The 19949-nt window shown below is 40.3% G+C and overlaps 2 protein-coding genes across 2 annotated transcripts in view; one reads left to right on the top strand and one right to left on the bottom strand.

The window, feature by feature from the left end:
- EML6 (EMAP like 6) overlaps positions 1-15810 on the top strand; it is a 158450-nt gene extending 142640 nt beyond the window's left edge. The window contains exons 33-42 of the mRNA XM_064509754.1: positions 766-974; positions 3979-4136; positions 4842-4956; positions 6172-6360; positions 7507-7679; positions 8263-8425; positions 9166-9269; positions 10467-10620; positions 11028-11128; positions 13761-15810. Of these exons, the coding sequence (XP_064365824.1) occupies positions 766-974; positions 3979-4136; positions 4842-4956; positions 6172-6360; positions 7507-7679; positions 8263-8425; positions 9166-9269; positions 10467-10620; positions 11028-11128; positions 13761-13785 (1391 nt within the window). The 3' untranslated portion in view covers positions 13786-15810. The remainder of the gene's footprint in view (positions 1-765; positions 975-3978; positions 4137-4841; positions 4957-6171; positions 6361-7506; positions 7680-8262; positions 8426-9165; positions 9270-10466; positions 10621-11027; positions 11129-13760) is intronic.
- A 909-nt stretch (positions 15811-16719) lies between these two features.
- The window catches only part of RTN4 (reticulon 4), a 48532-nt gene continuing 45302 nt past the window's right edge, over positions 16720-19949 (bottom strand). The window contains exons 7-9 of the mRNA XM_026108049.2: positions 19752-19798; positions 18179-18237; positions 16720-17779 (exon numbers count right to left, since the gene is read on the bottom strand). Of these exons, the coding sequence (XP_025963834.2) occupies positions 17737-17779; positions 18179-18237; positions 19752-19798 (149 nt within the window). The 3' untranslated portion in view covers positions 16720-17736. The remainder of the gene's footprint in view (positions 17780-18178; positions 18238-19751; positions 19799-19949) is intronic.

Here is a 19949-nt window from a genome sequence, read left to right as displayed (position 1 = left end):
TTGACTCCAACACTTCTCAGATTTTTAGAGTTCTCTCTGCAGACACCTGTGTTTAGTGCCAGTCTCTTGCCACCTCCACTTCAGGAGCAGGTGTACATCTTCCTAGTCACCCTGGGTGATTATATCCAAAAGATGTTTTTGCAGAGTATCTGACATACCTGTACAGAGTAAGTCACTGCTGCTGTGCTTTTCAAGTTTAGTTAGAGCAGTGGTGGCGATGCTCATCTTTTGTATAATGGTCTGGCCACCCTGGCAATGGAAAACCTGGATTTAATTCCTACCTTTGCCAGTGTGGCATTCGAACACACATCTCCAGAAGCGTGCCTTTCCAGTGGCATGGCCTGGCTGGGCAGCATGCAGATGCCTGGGTGTTTTCAGAGAGATAGAGAGTGAGTGTCAGCTGCCCTGTGCATTTCAGCAAATGGTAGCTCAATGTGCCATTGATGTTACTCAAAAGTTCTGTGTTGTTGATTATTTCACTGCCCATTGAGCAATAGTAAGAAGATGAATTATGCTATGAAGATCTAAATCTGCATTTCCTAACACTACTGGATGCAATGCAACAGCCTTGGGCAAGGGATCTTGCAGATTGCATGAATTCAGATGTTTGATACACTGAACAATGTTGGAATTTGCTTAGTTTTCCACATCTGGGACACAATTCTCTAATCCAATACTAGGTCAATTTATTTTATAAAATCATATCACAGCTTAATTTTTTCAGGTAAATTTAACTTTATTTTTATCCTTTCCTAATTAAAACAGGGGCTAAAGTTGCTAGCAGGGGAGGACACCTGGAGAGGATATTCGTTGTAGAGTTCCGCCCAGATTCAGACACGCAGTTTGTGTCTGTTGGGGTAAAACACATGAAGTTCTGGACATTAGCTGGCAGTGCTTTGCTTTATAAGAAAGGAGTCATTGGTTCCATGGAAGATGCCAAAATGCAAACCATGCTTTCTGTTGCCTTCGGAGCAGTGAGTTCAAATTACTTGCTACAGCACTTTATAATACGTTTTTATTAAAACTGCAAGTGTCAATTTCCTTTTGTTGAAATCCAGTACAGTATGGACAGTGCAAAGCCATGAAGCTCTTGCTTGATACTTGAACTTTTAATTTGAGACTTATACACCTTTAGACTCTTATGTGAGCTTTCTGAGGTGGGTTAGGTTTCTCTGTCGGTGAACATATTTTATTAACGTCAGTACATACCTACAAGCATCAGCTGCTATGGTTTTTATTTTTGTACTTTGCTAGTTACTTAGCACTTCAGCAATTAACCTAAAAAACATAATAATGTGATTTTGTGTATAACTTTTTTTGTATAAAAGGCTCTGCAACCTTTTTTTCACTGGCAGTATTTGTATGACATATGCTAGTGATACAACTAATGATGACACTCTATAATACTCTCCTGTATGTTCATTAAAGAGCCATATCACCATACTTTAGACTTCATAGTTTAAGGAAGAGAATGCGTATTAGCAGTAAAAAAAAAAACAGTGTTACTATGATACTGAGGTCTGAAGTAGCTTCTGCTTCATCCAGAAACCCTATAGAAATTACCTTTGCAAAGGCTGTCCATAAAATATACAAATTGCCAATTTTAAGAACAAACTTGCTCCTAAACATCCACCCTGGACAATAGTACTAATGTATGAAATGTGGGTGTATAAAATTAGGCTCCCAGATCCTCATTCTTGTGCCCAAACAAGTGACTTACTTGTCAAAAATTGCTGAATACCCCACAATTCTTTCTATTTTGACAGCATTATTTCAGCGTAAAATTGGAGCAATGCAATGGACATGAAAAACCTCAAAAGTGATTTTAAAAACTAAGCAGAATGTAAAATTGGAAGAGGAACAAATCACTTTGTCCATATTTCCCAAGTAGAAGTAGTCCAAGTGATATTTTATTTTCTAAAATAATAAAAATAACATCCCATTAGGGGCACCTTCAAAATCAGCATACAAACTGTATGCCATTAGCATATGTCATTCATTCAGGACAGTTTTCTTCTTCCTCAAGTATGTGTCATTGAATCCCACTGGAAGTATGACTCCATGTCGCAGGAGAATAGGTAGATTGTTCTTAATAGAGTAGGGGCTATGCACATACCCTCTGCCTCTTCATGCATCCATGGACCTCACTCATTTTTACGTTACTTCCCAACAAGGCAGAACCCAGCAGATGTTTGACCTGCTGCTTCTTTTGTAAGGGTCAGCTCTGTCAAAATCTTCTGAGAATTTCCAAAAGCACTTCTAGCATCCTCTTCTGACCACTGCATCAACTTCACTGGCACAATCTGTAGTTCACCTTTAATACTCACTCACTTGTACAGAGTCTTTTTAATGGCAGCACAAAACATGCAGGCTTCAAAATTCACCCTTCCTATGGTAGATTAATATTCCTTATAGGGAGAAATAAAGTAGAAGGCTGATGTGCCTGGGACAATTCTATATTCCAAGCAGGAGCTTGGAAAATTTATCATTCTTTCAAAGAATTTGCATGTCATGAGGTACAAAGAGAAGTTCTGTCTTCTGTAGTAGAGAGTTAAAGTTGAACTGGAGTAGATGAAAAGCTCTAAAAACTTCCTGACCAATGACCATGTATTGTCCTAGTGCTACATCAAGCAGACAAGCAATTTGTACGATCCAAGTCTGAATTTGGCATCAAGGCTAATACTGATGATAAAGCCGAAACACAACCTTGATGCTAGGATGTTTGGGTTTTGAATAGCTCCCTTTCCTCCTCAATTTGGACTCAGTTGACTACTAGTACCAAAGGTCTTTGATGCAAAATTTGGGAATACAATTTAAACAAGATCCATTTAATGCTACAGTCAACATTTCAGGCTGGGATACAGCCACATTCAATTTTCATCTCAAAGGATAGCCAGCTCAATCAAGGGGACTCTTTCCCCCATTTCTTTCGACAGACACCATTGCTTTTCGTTGCAGGACCTGGAACTTCCCTTTGACCCCCCATCAAAAGGCTTTTCTTGCCATTTATACTGATAACTATCATTTCAGTTCAGAGTCAGTGAACTTCAAGGTGCCATGGCCAGACCATCTTTAGTTCCTTCCACAGTTGTGACCTGGCAGCTGAGAACATTCTCTATAGTTCCTGCCAAAGGCTAGGAGAGATGGCATGCTCTTCATTTATGTAATTTTTTTTCTCTATTTCTTTAAATATAGCTAAGTATTTTCACCTCTTTACAGTAATTTCTGAATTGTTCAAAAGCCAGATGATCTTTGTACAGTCTCTCCAGTTGGATCACAGTTGTGCATTTTGACCTGTGATCAAGCAGCAGGCAAGCTTTTCCACTTAAGAGAGGCCACTCCAAAAGGGCATTTGCAATGCAGGGCATTCACTACTCTTCTCCATTCCTTAAGGAGCCCCAGGTCCCTGAGCAGTCCACTACATGCAGCAAACCACGACTTCTGTGAGAAATTACACCATTGCTATGGTGCCTAAAGTAGACATCAGGTTGAGTAAAATAGTTCTCCAGTTAACCTCATACACTTTGTTTACACCATGTTGTAGAAGATACTGCTTACCGGTCACCTACAGTGGGATTCCCATTGACATATACTCAAAGAAGAAAGAAATGTCACTTACACTGCAGTAATGGTGCTTCTTTGTAGATCATGTAACCTGGCCTCTGTCTCCCCAGCAGGAGACATGACAGAGCACACGCTCTGTCACAAGCAAAAGATAAACGAGTAGCTGAAAGATCCCAGGATGAGGTGCATAAGGTGAATGTGCCCTACATCAGGTCCCATAATAATTATAGTATCTCAAAGAAACACCATTAGAGAGCAGTCATTAAACATTCTTCTCAAAGCAGATGCTTTTAATTTCTATGTTCATTGCATAGTTGACTTTTCTCAGGAAACTCAGTAACTAAAGTTTTAATTCAAGCTGAACAAAAATGTTAAGATGTTTATTATATCAGAGGTCATTGCTATTTGTTACAGAATAATCTTACATTTACTGGTGCCATAAATGGAGATGTCTACGTCTGGAAGGATCACTTTCTGATTAGACTCGTGGCAAAAGCTCACACAGGGCCAGTGTTTACAATGTACACAACTCTTCGAGATGGACTCATTGTTACAGGAGGAAAAGAGAGACCGTAAGGCATATACCTTCCTAAAGTGCACACCTTTTTTCTGTCTCATCATTGTTGTTCTTTATGCAATATCCCAGACACATGCAACACTTCCCAGAGACATACAGTATCTGCAATGTAAAAGTTCCAATATAACTAACACTAAATGTGCCTAGCAGTCTTAATAAGTGAAGGACTAATTAACAGGACACTCATGGGTCACAGTAATGCACATAGATGCAAAGGACATATTGAACTTCAAATTAACAACCAATGTGAATACCTCTACAATCTCCCTGTTGCCTCAGCTCCTGCCAGCTTGGCAGAAGTGTAATTTAATTTTTAAATCCTGCCAAACTGCAGACTCTCCCTCTCATGACAGAGACTCACTGATTAGTAAGTTCATCTGTTTATCAGAAGTAAGTACATATTTGCAGAGCTTACATTAGTGACAGTGATTTGAGATTAAGTGACAAGAGAACTATTTGCTTTTTTGCAAATTAGGTATGATGCTGTTTAAAACATGAAGTGTGATAGCATTAGCTACCATATTTTTATTATCCCCTTCCATTACAGAGTAGTGAGATGTCTTTAAACACAGGAGAAGGTGATTCAATGTATGTTTTATTATTTAAGTAATCAGAAAAATCCTGATGGGATTTACGAATGAGATTCGATGTAGCCTGTGCCGAAGGAGGCATCTGTGTAACACAGCATGCTTCTTTTCAGCACAAAAGAAGGGGGAGCTGTAAAGCTATGGGATCAAGAGATGAAACGGTGCCGAGCATTTCAGCTTGAGACAGGCCAGCTCATTGAGTGTGTGCGCTCCGTCTGCAGAGGAAAGGTACGTGAGTCGACTTGGCAGATCTTACATGTTGGTACACATGACCTCATATCGTCCTTGGTGAAGGCTGGATGGGGGACATACAGGAGAAGATTTTGCTAAAGTTATAGGAAGAGGTGTTGGCTGCCTACCTAGTGAAATTTCCTTATTTGTCTTCAAACATTTCTCACAGTTAGTGCCCACCTTTCCTTTACAGTCAACGGGGAGAGGGAAGTGCCTTTGAAGGCCCCTAAAGGACAATGCTAAGTATAGGCACGTACTTCACCAGGATAAGACCTTGTGTCCGACCTTCCCTTTCCAAAAGCAATTTAGGTATCTACTTTACAAGGTTTTCTTCCCACAAAATGTAGGCACAGTTTAGGTGTCTCAGTTAGGCAGACTGTATCCTAGCTTTTTTTTTTTTTTTTTTTTTAAATCACAAAACAAGTTGCCCCTGAGAATTACTGACTGACTTTAAATTTTGGTAAAATGAGAAACAATAAAAATGACTGACTAACTTGAGGTACTAATTGCACATATTTAAATTGTACTTGTAAATGTTGTCACTGATGGAAGGCAGGTGTGATGATGCAGAAATGTTACTTCATATGGTGGGTATCTGTTCAGCCTAACACGTCTTGACATGGTCTCTATTTAACTTTGAATATCAGGCCTCAGCGATTTCACATGGTCTTTGATAATAACAACACTGAGGAGTGTTGTTTTACATCTCTAATTAAGGAGCCATTAACAACTCCTACCTATATCTATTTATGCTTTTTTCCCAAGTTTTTGCTGAGAAAAGCTGTTCCAGTTGAGGCTACGACAGTTTGGCTAGAATAGATGTAAGGTGCTCTGAGACAGTCTAACTGAGCCTAAAACCCTGTTTTGATTTTTTATTATTGCCCAAAAGTGATAGTAAGTCATTTCGGAAGTATGAGACTCATGCTCTACCAAGCCGCATGTAAACACTATGATCTGAATAAAAATACTTAATGGCAAGATTGAAATCCACCACAGTTGGTCAGCAATAACACCAGAACATGATATCACCAGATGTGAAAGTGTAAGTGTTTTACTGGTCTGTTTGTAAGATGCTGCATGAACAAGCAGTGTAAATCACAACGAGTATCTCTGTCACAAGTATCTCTGCAATACATCTTATTTTCCTACTACTGATATTACATCCATTATATTGAGAATGTGTATCTCATCCTTTTTTTTGGCTACAAACAGGGGAAAATTTTAGTGGGAACAAAAGATGGGGAAATCCTTGAAGTAGGAGAAAAAAATGCTGCTTCAAACTTGTTGATTGAGTGTCACATGGAAGGGGAGATCTGGGGCTTAGCAACTCACCCCTCAAAAGACATATTTATCTCTGCAAGTAATGATGGAACAGCAAGAATCTGGGACCTGTGTGACAAAGTGAGTATCACTAAATTGAAAAGCTTGTGATTACAAGGAATAGTTTTATATAACCAAGCATTTTCCAACTGTAAGATATGCTCTCCTCCAGCCATGTATGCACCTTGGAGCATAGAGCAGTGTTATAAGAGCGGTGTTTATCCCGTGTTTTGATATTGTTCTCTTCTTGATATGTTGCCATATGAAAAAGTAAGTCAGTCATTGAGATAGCCTGCTGCTCTTTCCAAAAGCAAGCTATTTGCAAGGAAATGCAATTATTTGCAATCATCACACTTGCTGATAGAGTGCCTTTTGTCATGCACTGCTTATCAAACATTCTAAAAAACCCTAAAGTTTTGATGTAAAATTATAGAATGGCATGAATTAAGGAAGCATTTTAATTGGATGCTAGTTGTTAATGTTAATTGTAAATGTTAATTAGATGCTGGGTAACACAGATTGTCCTGTCACTGGCCAAATCACAAACCCCAGCAGTAAATCTGCCTTACTGGCAAATATTACTCCATCCTTTTTAGGGCCTTTTTTAGAGTCTTGTATATATGTTGGGATTTTTTTTTCCAATGTCTAACTGAATTTATCAACAATGAATTTTAAAAAATAAGAACAATTTTCTAGGCTATATAAACCCTTTTGAAAGCTAGTTACCTGAGCTAATATGGATAACTTTTTTAATATGAAAAAATAATATAATATAAATACAATCAGGTAGAGTGAAAAAATGCAAGAGCATTTTGCTATATTTTCACATTGTAAATCAAATTTAAAAAAAACTGTTCATATCAGTAGTTACAAGAGACTATCCAAAAAATCACTTTTAAGCTCAATGGGAAACTGATTTTTCAGCCTTTTCTGATAAATTGTATTCTTTCTGGTGTCAATTAAAGTCAGTCTGCAACACGACAGATGCAAACATGAAACTGCCATTTGAATTAGATGTATATCTAATCTATATTTTGAAGCCTGTTTTGCAACATACACACATGTGGGATGTGATTGTTTTATGTGAAATTTCAGATTTGGATTTACAGGAAACTATATACAGTTTGTTTTTAATAATTGGCTTTTATACTTTATGAAGTAAATGGAAAGCTTCCAAACACAGTTTTCTACAGGGAAGGTAAGAAACTATTGCTTTTGTTAATACAGAAACTGCTGAACAAAGTGAATCTAGGTCATCCAGCAAGATGTGCTGCATATAGTCCTGATGGTGAAATGGTTGCTATTGGCATGAAGAATGGAGAATTTGTTATTTTACTTGTAAATAGCCTTAAAGTTTGGGGCAAAAAGCGAGATCGGAAGTCTGCAATTCAGGATATCAGGTGTGTCAAAAATTTCAGTTGAAGTTCTTCAGATACATAGCCCTTGCTTAGGAAAAAGTCCATCAGGTTCTAAGTTGATTTCCAGATTTTGTAACTCCAAATTTGTTGAAGCCTGCATGAAATCATGAAATGCATTTACTGGTTGCCTGATACATGGCTTTGCCTATACCTTAAGCTTATTATCTACCTTATATACCACACTCTTTTCCTGTGATTAATTCAGTTATATCCACTTGAATACAGCTGGTAATTTGGACATTATGGATCTCTGATCCTGGGAGTTAATTTTATAATGCAGTTAAAATTGTTAGTGCAATTAAAATTGCAGGTCCTGTTGCTTCCTCACAGAGGATTAGTGATACGCTGCACAGTGTGCTGTGCACTTTATACAAATGTGATATTAACATCTGTTAACTACGTATGATATCCTCAGCCTTTCTAATCTCCTACTGAGCATCACGGTTTGGTTTGGATTGAATCTCACAAATTGATACAAGATTTGTGATTGTTTTCCATTAAAAGAAATTGAATTTGTTCACCTGAAACAGTAAATTATATTCCTGTCTCATGTTTTATTGCCTAGAATCAGCCCAGATAACAGATTTTTGGCAGTGGGTTCCCAAGAACATACTGTCGATTTTTATGATCTCACGCAAGGCACAACGCTAAACCGGATAGGCTACTGCAAAGACATTGCAAGTTTTGTCATACAGATGGATTTTTCTGCAGACAGCAGGTACATTCAGGTATGTTTTGAGCAGGCCCACATTTCTTTGTTATTCCCATGACTTGTTAGCAGACATAATAAGAAGATGGAGATAAGAGTGGGTGTGGGAGGCTTCCAGAGTTATTCTGAACTGCACTTCAAGGGGGTCCTAAATCTTTGCCTGTAGATTAGATAGATAGTGCAGATAGGCTTTGGCACACTAAAAGCCTTGTGGGGGAACTGAGCTATGTTGCTGCTGTAGGTGAGGCACAAGCCGGGGAAGACCCAAGTATTTAGAGTGAAAGGGAGGACTTTAAATACACCTCTATGAACATCATGTAGGGAAAGGGGTGCGCTGCTACACATGAAGTTGTGGACTGTAACCTCAATATGGAAACAGTTCTCTTCCTTTCTCTGAGTTTGGATGCATATTATACCTGAACTCTTGGGAGGTTTCCTTCAGAAGTTTTTCTGCTGCTGTAGACTTAGTAAGAGTGGGTTGAGATAAACCAGATGACGGTATACAGCTGAAAGGAAATTTATCAGCTATGGAGTATGCATATGAACATCTCATTCAATTACCATTCTGTAACATTATTCTGATCACTTTCTATTGCATATAATGAATTATAGCTAATTAGGAAAAAACAGAAATTTTATGGTAGATGTTTAATTCAGGATAAAACTTGTTGAGAATATTACTGCTGGAAATTTTAGAAATTAAAAAAAAATAATGTTATTTATGGCTGAGTAACTAGCTTTTTCCTTTTCTACTTGCAGGTATCAACAGGTGCCTATAAGCGTCAAATTCATGAGGTGCCACTGGGAAAGCAAATAACAGACCCTGCATTAATAGAAAAGATCACATGGGCCACATGGACAAGGTGAAAGCCCTAAAGAACAATGCTCTGCCTGGTTGGGGTTGACAGTAATACAGCACTAGGCCGCGCGGGTTCATACTGTGTAGAACAAGTGCATGCAACCTCTGCAGGGTTCGGCTGTTACTTATCAGCAACCCTGTGACAGAAAGCACACAAAGTCTCCTTCCCCAAAGCTCTGCCTTACACACCTTTATTTAAACAAGTATTGTAGCTGGTTGCTGTCCTGCTGTCTCCACGGAGCATTATTGATACCGAGGGCAGTCATAGCTCCGCATGCGTTAGCTGCTGTTCCAGCTGGACTTGCAAGACGCGAGGCGCGTTGCCCCTTGTGTTGCTCCGTGCCTCTCTGTGCACAGGCTCGCTCTTGTTGGCACCCTGGGTGCTACCTTTTCCCATAGCTGTTAGTCAGCATAGTAGGCAGGGAAACACAAGCTGAGTTTATTAAGAAAGGCGTTGTGGGCACCACTGTCATATGTTTATTGGACTGGATTTATATGCAGTTCTCCCAAAATGATTACAAAAACTATGGCTGTGCCTTTACTGTGGAAACTGGAACCAGAGAAAAGCAATTCTGACAATAAACAGTGAGCCACTGATACAAGCAGTTTTCTAGGAGAAAAGGCGTGAGTCCTCCCACTCTTACTGCTTTGTTATCAAGCAAGCTGAAGAATCTGCCCTGAATTACCTGTTCTGAAGGACTCTTGACAGAGTGTGGGAGTGGGGCAGCTACATCTGACAGTTAATATGTGGGTAAATATGAGAAACGCTTCAACTAAGGGTAAGAAAGACAGCTATTTTGGGAAATATTGTAGAGCCAAACAAGCATCCCCTTGCCCAAGAACTTACTTAGGCCTAAGAGAAGAGAACATTGCTGTAAAAAATTTGTTTGAGGATGGGTGCATGCCCAGGAAGAAAGACCAGGACCAGCTGTGCAAGCTGCTTGTCTGAAGTGGTGGGAGCACTTTCCCAGGCGATAAGCTTGGGGGTGGACTTATGGGTGGAGCAGGTTTAGGAGTCATGCAAAAAAAAAAAGAAATACTCTTGTGATACCATTATGAGATAGCACAGGGTGCAAAACTTTAGAGGGGAAAAGACAGTTGACTAATGCCGGTCTGTGTGGTCTCACCATGCTCTGGAAAAGAGCAGCAGCAAGTAATGCCTATGCTCTAATACTTTTCTGTTAACTTCATTTTGGAACAGCATTCTTGGAGATGAAGTCATTGGAATTTGGCCACGAAACGCAGATAAAGCTGATGTCAATTGTGCCTGTGTGACCCATGCTGGCTTAAATGTAGTCACAGGAGATGATTTTGGTCTGGTGAAACTTTTTGATTTTCCGTGCACAGAAAAATTTGTAAGTGGCTATTTTACTTTATTTTAATCTAAGCTGTTTGCTAATCCCCATGTTCAAATTCCTTGTCATATAGTTTTTAAGGAGGCCGAACTGCATGGTCCAACAGGTCATCGCCAGGCTGCTCCCAGCCAGCACTGGCCATAGGAGCATGGGAGCAAGTTTGTGCGGCAGAAGGGTTGTCGCGGGGGGGCAGCCCATGGGTGATGGGTACCTGTCATCCAGCAACCAGGGAAAACTGGCTGTGGAGGGCGGGCCCAAAGCACAGAACCAGGTGCTGAGCTGGGATTATTGTGGTCTGGAAGACACCAGTATGAGCAGGCATATTTATTATTTATATGTTCACATGGCAACTTAGTCACACTGTGCCAGTATATTGATTTCCTGAACATTTCTTCTTTTTCCAACAGGCCAAACACAAGCGGTATTTTGGGCATTCTGCGCATGTTACCAACATACGCTTTTCTCATGATGACAAGTACGTTATAAGTACAGGAGGAGATGACTGCAGGTAACTTCTTTATTTTTATGATGAGCAAAGATGTTCTATGTACACTTCATGCCAAAGCCAAAGCAATGCATTTAACACCTTTCTGAGCCCATTCTTAAAGGTTCCTGAAGCCTGCTTTCTTGAAGCGTGACAGCTTATTTTTGCTTTTCTTGTACCCAAATCGCTGTATTTTTATGGTCACGTGCATATAATTTGCTCTAGCCGCCTTGGCCCCCGCCACAACATGTCATCTGAAGTAGAGATGACTATTGAGTAAAAATAAAAGGTTTCGGTGCCTTCAGTGTATGTCACCAGCCTACCAGGCCTCTGCTTAGCACTGGGACCCCCCCCCCCCCCCAGTGCACAGGCAAACCGGACAGCCCCTGCCAAGCGCCGTGTGAGCCAGCATGGATCTCGCCAGCCCACCGCTGTGCTCCTTGTGGGGTGGTGAGAGCTGCTGCACAGCTGGCCCTGCACAGCCCATGCGGCAGCAGAAGCCGGCTCATGTGGACCCTGCACTGTTTCTTTTTTCTTAGCTTATCCTCATCTTTCTACAACTGAGTGAATTAAACCCAGTGTGTTTAGAAGAAACAAAATCTGATCTCAGCTGACAGGGTGAAACAGTGATTTTTATTTTTATGAGTCAAGAGGCAGGGGCAGCTGGCACACTAGCCCTCTGCTCTAGCAGGTCATTACAATCAGTGTGACTGATAGGTCCCCATGGACATAGCACAGCTGACATGATTCAGCCTGGATATGAGAGAAAAAAAAGGACTCTGAACTATAAAAGAATTAAAAATGGCATGGTAAGCTTTTTTTTTTTTTTTTTTTTTTTTTTTTAGAAAATAGGCTTATCGCACCCCTGTCAGTTCTGCTGTAGCTGATGCTCCCTCAGAGCAGGGGGCAGACAGTGGTATCTAGAATTGCTAAATTCATTTTTTTTGTAATGTTTTCAATAACTAACTTTCTGGCTTCAAGTTTATATGCCTACCTATATGCCTACCTCATAAAAGGTGTCTCAAAAAAGAAAAAAGGCAAAAAAGAAAAAAGGCAAAAAAAAAAAAAGAAAAGAGATTCCGAGCACCTCTTTGGAGCAGGAGGCTTTCCGTAAGCGCCGACCGCGGCGGCACTTGCTCATTGTGCGCCTGGGAAGCTGCGGTAGCGAGCGGGCCCCCCAGCAGCCCGGGCCGCGGTGCTGCCGGGCGCCACGCGCCGATGGGGCCGGTGGCCGGCGCAGGAACCCCCCGCGCGGCTGCCGGCTCTGGCGCAGCCCAAGACAGCTGCCGGGGCCGTCAGTCACACAGAAATAACTGGCCAGCGCCCTCAGGCCAAAGGGTAGTGCAGGAATTCGGCTGAACAGACGGCCAGACAGATTTAGAAAGAGACAGCTCAAGTAACAGGAGGCAGCTCAAAAGGCTCCTGAAGTGGAAAGAAAAAGAAAAGGGGGAAAAAAAAAGAAGAAGAAAGGGAAAGGGGGAAGGGGGAAGGGAAAAGGAAGAGGAGAAAGCGGGGGGGGGGGGTGAGCAAGCACACATGCGCAGTGAAGACAGGGCTATTCTATTATCAAACGTAACAGGGAGCAGAGACGTGAGGAATAAAACAGCATGTGGTTAAATAGCAAGTGCACGCAACCTTTCCAAACAGCTAAACGCAGAAATAGAACCGCAACAAGGTAGGAAAAAAAAGTGCACAGGCACTAATGGTAACAAATGAGCTCAGGAAAAAAAGCCTCCAAGCATCAGGTAGTTAGTTACACTTGCCTAAGAGGAAAATACAAGCCCGTGCCTTTACCTAAATCAGAGTCTGCAGGCTTGAGTCATTTTGCCAGTGATCAAGACTATGCATCTTTTCCTGATCCACGAAACTAAATACTGACTTGTGTAGCATGACACTAAGTGGCTCTCAGCAAGCCTGAAGGTTAGCCACTGGCATTATTTTAAGGCCATAAAGTCAGTGATTTTCATTCAACACCCTGCAATGAGTTTAACACTCCTCCCATTGCACTAGACAAGCTGTTTTTTTCAAAGAAGCTGTCGTGCACAATCATTTGTGCAATGATGGTGGAACTAAAGGAGCCCCAGAAATTAGATGTTTTCTCTTTCCTGCTTGAAAAAAATTGAAATGTTTTTCTCTGAAAAGGCATTGCACAGCGAGTGATCAGGAAGCGCTGACAATCAAAGTTGTTGCGTGGAAACGAAAGGACATACTTACCTAAATTCTCATCCTGCAGCCTGGAAGTTCATATATGAAGTCAGAAAAGCTTATCAGCTGACTTAATTCTGTCAATATTGTTTTGATGACAATTTATTGAACGAAATTTTAACTATACAAAGTAAAATAATAGTTTTTCAATATTTCAGTCCTTCGCTGACTGACAACACACATATGGAACTGGGGGCAAAGCAGTTGTAATGATTTAAGTTTCTTAGGAGGAAAGGAAAGTGCATTGCAGTGCTGGTATTTGACCATTAACTAACTCCATGACTTTTAAATCTACATTTACATAGGAGGACTCTAGGTAAAGCAAAATTAAGAGCTACAAGTATTTGAAGCATCCCGACTGCTACTTCCCTAACCAATTTCTCTTAGTATAATATGTTGACGTTTGTCATCAAGTTACTTAGAAATCACTTTACTATCAATTTCTTTGTAGTGTATTTGTATGGCGATGTCTTTGAAAGACAAGTCTTGCTGCTGTTACTGCCACCACCAAGTGACTGCTCTGGACTGGACAGCCATGAATGCCTCTAACCCCTCGGCTGCTGTGATTTCCATACAATGCTGCATGGAATGCACATTTTCAGATTACTGATGTGGCCATACTGAAACAGAATATGCTCTTGCATTTGAAACACTAACATCCTTGAGAAGGAAGCTGAAGTTTAAAAGGGAACAGTTTTGTAACCCATGTAATGCCTAAGGGAGGAACAGTTCCATCACTAACCTGCTTTTGCTTAATACTGTGTTATTCAAACCACATCTGCGAAGGCAGCACACCAAGAAAATGGCGGGCCCTTTAATTTGCATAATTTCAGAATTAAAGGCTTAAACATTTGTTCAAGAAAGCTGGTATTTTTACCACACCTGCTTAAAACTCAAATTTAGAATTTGGTGCATTGAGTAAACTACAAGCTTTTTATGAGCATGCTGGATTCATACTTCAGCTTTCAGTAATCAAAGGAGTAAAGTACCATTTTTGAAGTCCATTTTATTTTTGAATATATTTATTTGGTGAAATTTTCTATCCATGAAGTGCCTTTGAACAATTTTCCAGTAGTATGGGCTACAATCTTGCCTCCCACCGATGTCTGCTTTCAACATATGGTGCTATAACTTTCACAGAGGGCTAACCATTGACACCTTTTCCAGATGTGTACTTACATCACCCATTTTTTCCTGTTTCTGTTGTTAATATGTTCACAAATGAATCCCACAATGTTTCCAAGAGCAAGAACAAATGCATTGTCATAAGGCCAAGTTCCCGAGTACGTTACACCTCCTGATAAGCTGGCTGCGCTTGGTTCATGACAGCAGATTGCAGCCACGATTTGAAGCTCAACTCTGAAGGTGAGTAAGGGGAAAAGGGACATGAAGAGATTTGTTTCACAAAGCTTAAACACAAATAAGGCAGCAGTTCTCTGGGTGCTCCTGTCTTCTCCCCATTTAGCTACTTTCACAGCACTAATTACTTAGCCTATTAAAAAAAGTGCTTTGAAGGCTTCCAAGAAACAGTATTTCCCCCACTGCCCTGAGGCTGGACTTCCTGACGACACCCCGAGTGAACTCCACAAAGGGCTGCTATGTCAGTCCTCAGAGCCGCCCACCCTTCCGCTGGCAGCTAGGCCCATGCTGCTTAGAAGCAGAAAGTAAATCACGCTGCTACACCCACCCGCAAGAAAAGCATCATCTGTGCTAACGCTGGACCCCTCTACCCGTCACTGCTTCTCTCGCACCTGGGTGGGTGCCACCCCCACCCGAGCTACCAAGGGGCCAAGGCTGCAGGGGAGGAGAGTCTCCCCCACCTGACAGTGGGGACCATGAGACCACCTACAGCTGGTCACAAAAAGCAATTAGCACTGTTCAACCTTTGTAAGAAACATTTTGCCAAAACCAAAGCAACCAGGAGGATGGAACTGGAGAGAGAGAACAGAAAGAAACTTTGGTTGTTAGGGTTTTTTTTTGTTTTTTTGTTTTCTTTTTTTTAAGCAATATAGTTTAGAAAGGAACACATAATGTGGGCAACATCAAAGCAGATTTCTGACACATCGGGCATGGAACACATCCATGTTTTGAAAAGACCTTTCTTTAAAAAAAGACTATTTTGTAACCAAAAGTAGTAAAGGCTAAAATAAAACATTTCGACTTAAACATAGCGTTTGAAAGGAAGTGTTAAAACACGGCTTTAATTCCAGTTCAGAGGAATTAAGTTTTGAACTAGGGAACTTCCTGCCAAACCAATTCCGATTCCCACTAAGTTTTAGGAAGAAGGTAGCTGCTGGATACAGAGTATCATACAAATGACAGATGCAAGAAATATCCACTTAAAGGAGTGGATCAATGTATATTTAACACACAAAAGTGCTTCAGCAACCTCAAAGAATCACCTTTTTTTAAAATGGAATTTATTAATGCCTTATATTACTATACAGAAGATCAGTCTGTCAGATACACAATAAGAGTCCCTATGCAGTTTTTTTTTTTTTTTAAACGAAACCTTGTTAGGTGGTGATGTTAGTGAACACCTTTTTTGCCTATGTTGTAATGTTTGCCTTTCACATTGATTGTATCCTGAATAAAACCAGTTGTGCAGCAGAATGAATTAATAAATGGTGATGTGAAAAATATCTAACAGCAATGGTGTCTGTCAGGAAAACACAAACAATTTGTATGTTCATATGGTTTGGTTTTATGTATAAAATGTTCAGAAGTGATGATGTATTATACTGTAAATTAAAGTATTAATGCATGAATTTATTTTTAAATGGTCAAGATGCTATTAATTCAAAATCTGTGTCCAAATAAATTTGAATATAAGTTTTCATTGTCCAGCTCTCTTTAAATCATCAGACTCAAGTTGCTCTGAAAAGTTACTGGACTTGTATCATAATTTCACTCAAACTAGAACATCATACACATTTGGTCTCCAAAATAAAAGAGACCAAGGATCATTACTTCTTTTAGCATAAACAACCTCAAATTTCATCATTCACAATTTTCAATAACCGACTCACAACACGAAACTCGAGTTGCACAGTCACCCCCACTCGCTGAGATGTCCACACAGCTAGCGGCAGCAGTGACAGAGGCCTCAGCATCAGCGCAGAGGCCTCCTCGCTGCAGGCACAGATCTGTGCTACACGAACTACAGGCCTAACAGGGCATCACCAGCCAACACACAGCTATTCAGGACATCAAATATAACTAGAACTGAACAAACTGCTTCACACCGCACATATGAGAAGTTACCATGAAAAAATCCACCTAGCCACATTGCTATAAATCTGAAAAACTATTTCCACCACCAGGTACAATGGATATTTAATCACTTGATGAATTTAAACAAAATAAAGACAAATATATTAAACTTGCCTCAAGAAAGCAAAATACCGATATTATTTTATGTCTATAAGCTTTATTGATACTTGGGTTTTTTTGTTTTTTGGTTGTTTTTTTTTCTTTTTTTTTTACATTTCACAATGCATTCCACAGACTTAGTTCAATACAGCTTAAACTGCAAGTGTATAAATTTTCATTTATAATTTCCTGCATTACAAGGTTTTAAGTTTCCAAACAACAGTTGCGGCCTTAGATATTCGGTCCACAGATTATCAGAGTTTGAGAGACTGTGTAAGTATTTATTTAAAATCAACTACTGTATGCTTGTGCAAAGTGTATGCTGTAATTTATTTTTTTTTTAAATGTACGTGGAGGTTCCTTTGTCCATTCCTTTTTCTTTTAAACAAATCATAGTGTTTACAGAGACATTTTAATTTTTCAAGCTTGTGTGCTATGGAGCTAGTCCAGAAATCAGTCAATTCTCTGAAGTATGAAGCACTGAAGAGCAGCTGAAAGATCTAAGCTTTGTGAAACACATATATATATATATATATAGGCAATTGATAAAACAATAAAATCACAATACAGCTATACTCATACCAAAAAGGCAAGATTTTTCAAAACTTGCTAAAATGGTATATTCTTCTAAAACATCTCATTTTAGAAAATCTGCATCAATCTACACAGACCATACACAGTGCACAAACTGGGAAGTGTTACCCTCCAATCCACCTGCACTACCTCTTCTTGAACGCAGCAGGGACTACCTCTGATGAAGCAAAATGTACAGCTTTCTCAAATCTTTTGTATTAGCCAGTGCTGCACACAGGATAAAGAAAGATGATTAGTTTTAAATCCATACATAGCAGCTTACAATACTTAAGATGATGAAACACATGGCAGTCAAAACAGTTATTTTTCCTCAAACACTGCGTTGCTAAAAAATAAAGATCTGTGAAATTGCACTGCAATGTCAAGGGTTTTGCTATTCCCTGACCCTCCCCATGTAAATCCAGATGAGTATTTTCCCCCTTAAAAGATGAACTTCCTATCGATAAGTTGCTTCAGAATTTTTATTCAGTTTTGCGCTTCAACCCAGGGATCTTTGCTTGGATCCTGTAAGAAGAGGAAAACAGCATTTCAGTAAGGAAAAAAAATGTAGGTAGGAACGTAATCTTAAAAACCCACCAATCTGAAGGTAATTATTATGGCAACACAAAACTATCAATCACACTCAGAAACTGCTAAAACTGCTAAATTCTTCTTCATTCACCCCCCCCCACCACCTAATGGTTTCAACTATATCAATTATTAGAAATGAGTGACTCAAGTTTCATCCAATATTAACTACATCAGCAAGAAAGGTGCTGATTCCATCACCATTCCACTATTTAAATAATAAAGGACTTCCTCCCCATGACTAATGTACATAATGTATTTGTTATATACAGAAATAGTATACACATAAAGGACTCAAGTATTATTTAAAAGGTGAAACAAACAAAAAATACCCACTTAGCCATCGCATCTTTGACATTCTTGTTCACTAGTCCCAAATAATGATCAATTTGGGCCTGAAATTTAAGACAACAAAAGTTAGCTTTTAGATTGACTCCTCTAAAGAGTTACTGTGCTGCCTGATAGTCAAAGATACACCGCACCGAGGCATGTTTTGCAGGAAAAAAGCATGACAGAAAGAAGTCAGGAGCTTGTGTGCATCCATTTCCCAGTTCGATGTCACGCCAGGTTGCCCTGCTCAGCTCCTCTCAGTCGGTTTCCAGCGTAAAACTCTCTCGATTACGACTGGTGACTGACAAAAGGCAAGAGCTTCTCAGCACACGCTGGGGCCACTGTTTCAAGGAGTGGCCCAGGGCTGCCCTGCCCTCCCAAGCTCTCTGCAGGGGATCCTGCTGCTTCAGCCACAGCCAGCACTAGCACTGCTTTTGGGAGCACACACAACCACAGGGATGAGCAATAAGTACCCAAATAAACCCATCCCTCCTCCTCCTGCTGAAGAATCATTCAGATTCTGAAATTATCCCTTCTGCTCCTGTGTGTTTCATCAAACTAGTTGCTAGTGTTTCACCTCCACCTTGTGTCCAGGCTGCTCCAACACAAGGGCATGCAACCAAGGCCCTCAGTGAGGAGCAATCAGCATCCCCTTGCGCCACAGAGAACCAAGCTTCTTAGGTGGGCTGGGCACACTAAACAGCTTACGCCTTCGACAGCAGCATTCAGCTCAAGAGGATTGAGGGCCAGGGTTAAGACACACAAATTGTCCATCATCTTCCCTCAGGGCTACAGATTTCCTTTCACTTCAGAATACTTTATTCTTTTCTTGGGTCATACAGGAGCTCGGAGAGGAGCCCAAGAGGCTCCGCCATCTGCTCCGTGCCTTTCTTTCTCTTTTCCTAAGTCCCAGCCTGGCCTCTGTGAAGAGGGGTTGTTTTTGAAAGAGGAGAAGGAACTGTTAAGCCAGAGCTGGCTTACCCCCCGCCCCCCGCCACGTCCTGCCAGAGACTGTTTCTGCTCAACTCTGCTACAATTTAATAGTACTCATTTTATTCTGGCTCCTTACCTTCTTCCTTCATGCTAATCTATCCACCAAAGCAGCACTGGACTGTGCCAAGCATCTACCACCAGTGTCTTAGCCAGGACTACAAAATCCATCAGGTTTCAGAACATGAATCCTGAACACCAGCTCCAAAGTGGTTTCTTTAGAAATTGTTTAGGAAATACTTGCATCAGGATTCACATATCCTACCTATTACTGCTTTAGTCCTGTCCAAATCTGGATCAGAGGGACAGAAGGGAAAACCAGGTTAAGCAGGCCTTTTTCATAATTGTTTTTTTGGGAAGCCTTCTTGCACCTCCACCAAAAAGGAGGGGAAAGTACTTGTAGTCTGGACTTTCAAAGTGAACTTGCTTCTCTTGCCCTTGCACTGACTCATGGTTAAAAGACCTATGTTTTAAAAATTTAAAGACTTTTGAAGATTAAAGCAGAAACACGAGAACTAAAAGCAACCCAAAATTCATTTCAACAGAACTTATTTTTATAGTGTATTTAATAATCATATTAAACACTCACCTGATGTCTCTCATAAATAACAGGAACACTGAAGAGCGAAATCAAAGCTGGAAAACAACAGACCAAGGGTGTAAGTATTGACAAAAGGAATGGTGTTCACACAAACAGACTGGTTTTCAGAGTTTGACTTTTTTGTTTTGTTTTTTGAGATACAACAAAAAGAAATAACTAAACCACATAAAAAATTGTTGGTAGGTA

Source organism: Dromaius novaehollandiae, chromosome 3, assembly GCF_036370855.1.
Source record: "Dromaius novaehollandiae isolate bDroNov1 chromosome 3, bDroNov1.hap1, whole genome shotgun sequence".
NCBI classification, from domain to species: Eukaryota; Metazoa; Chordata; class Aves; order Casuariiformes; family Dromaiidae; genus Dromaius; species Dromaius novaehollandiae.
The sequence above is the reverse complement of the archived record's forward strand: the minus strand, read 5'-3'. Positions and strand labels throughout refer to the sequence as shown.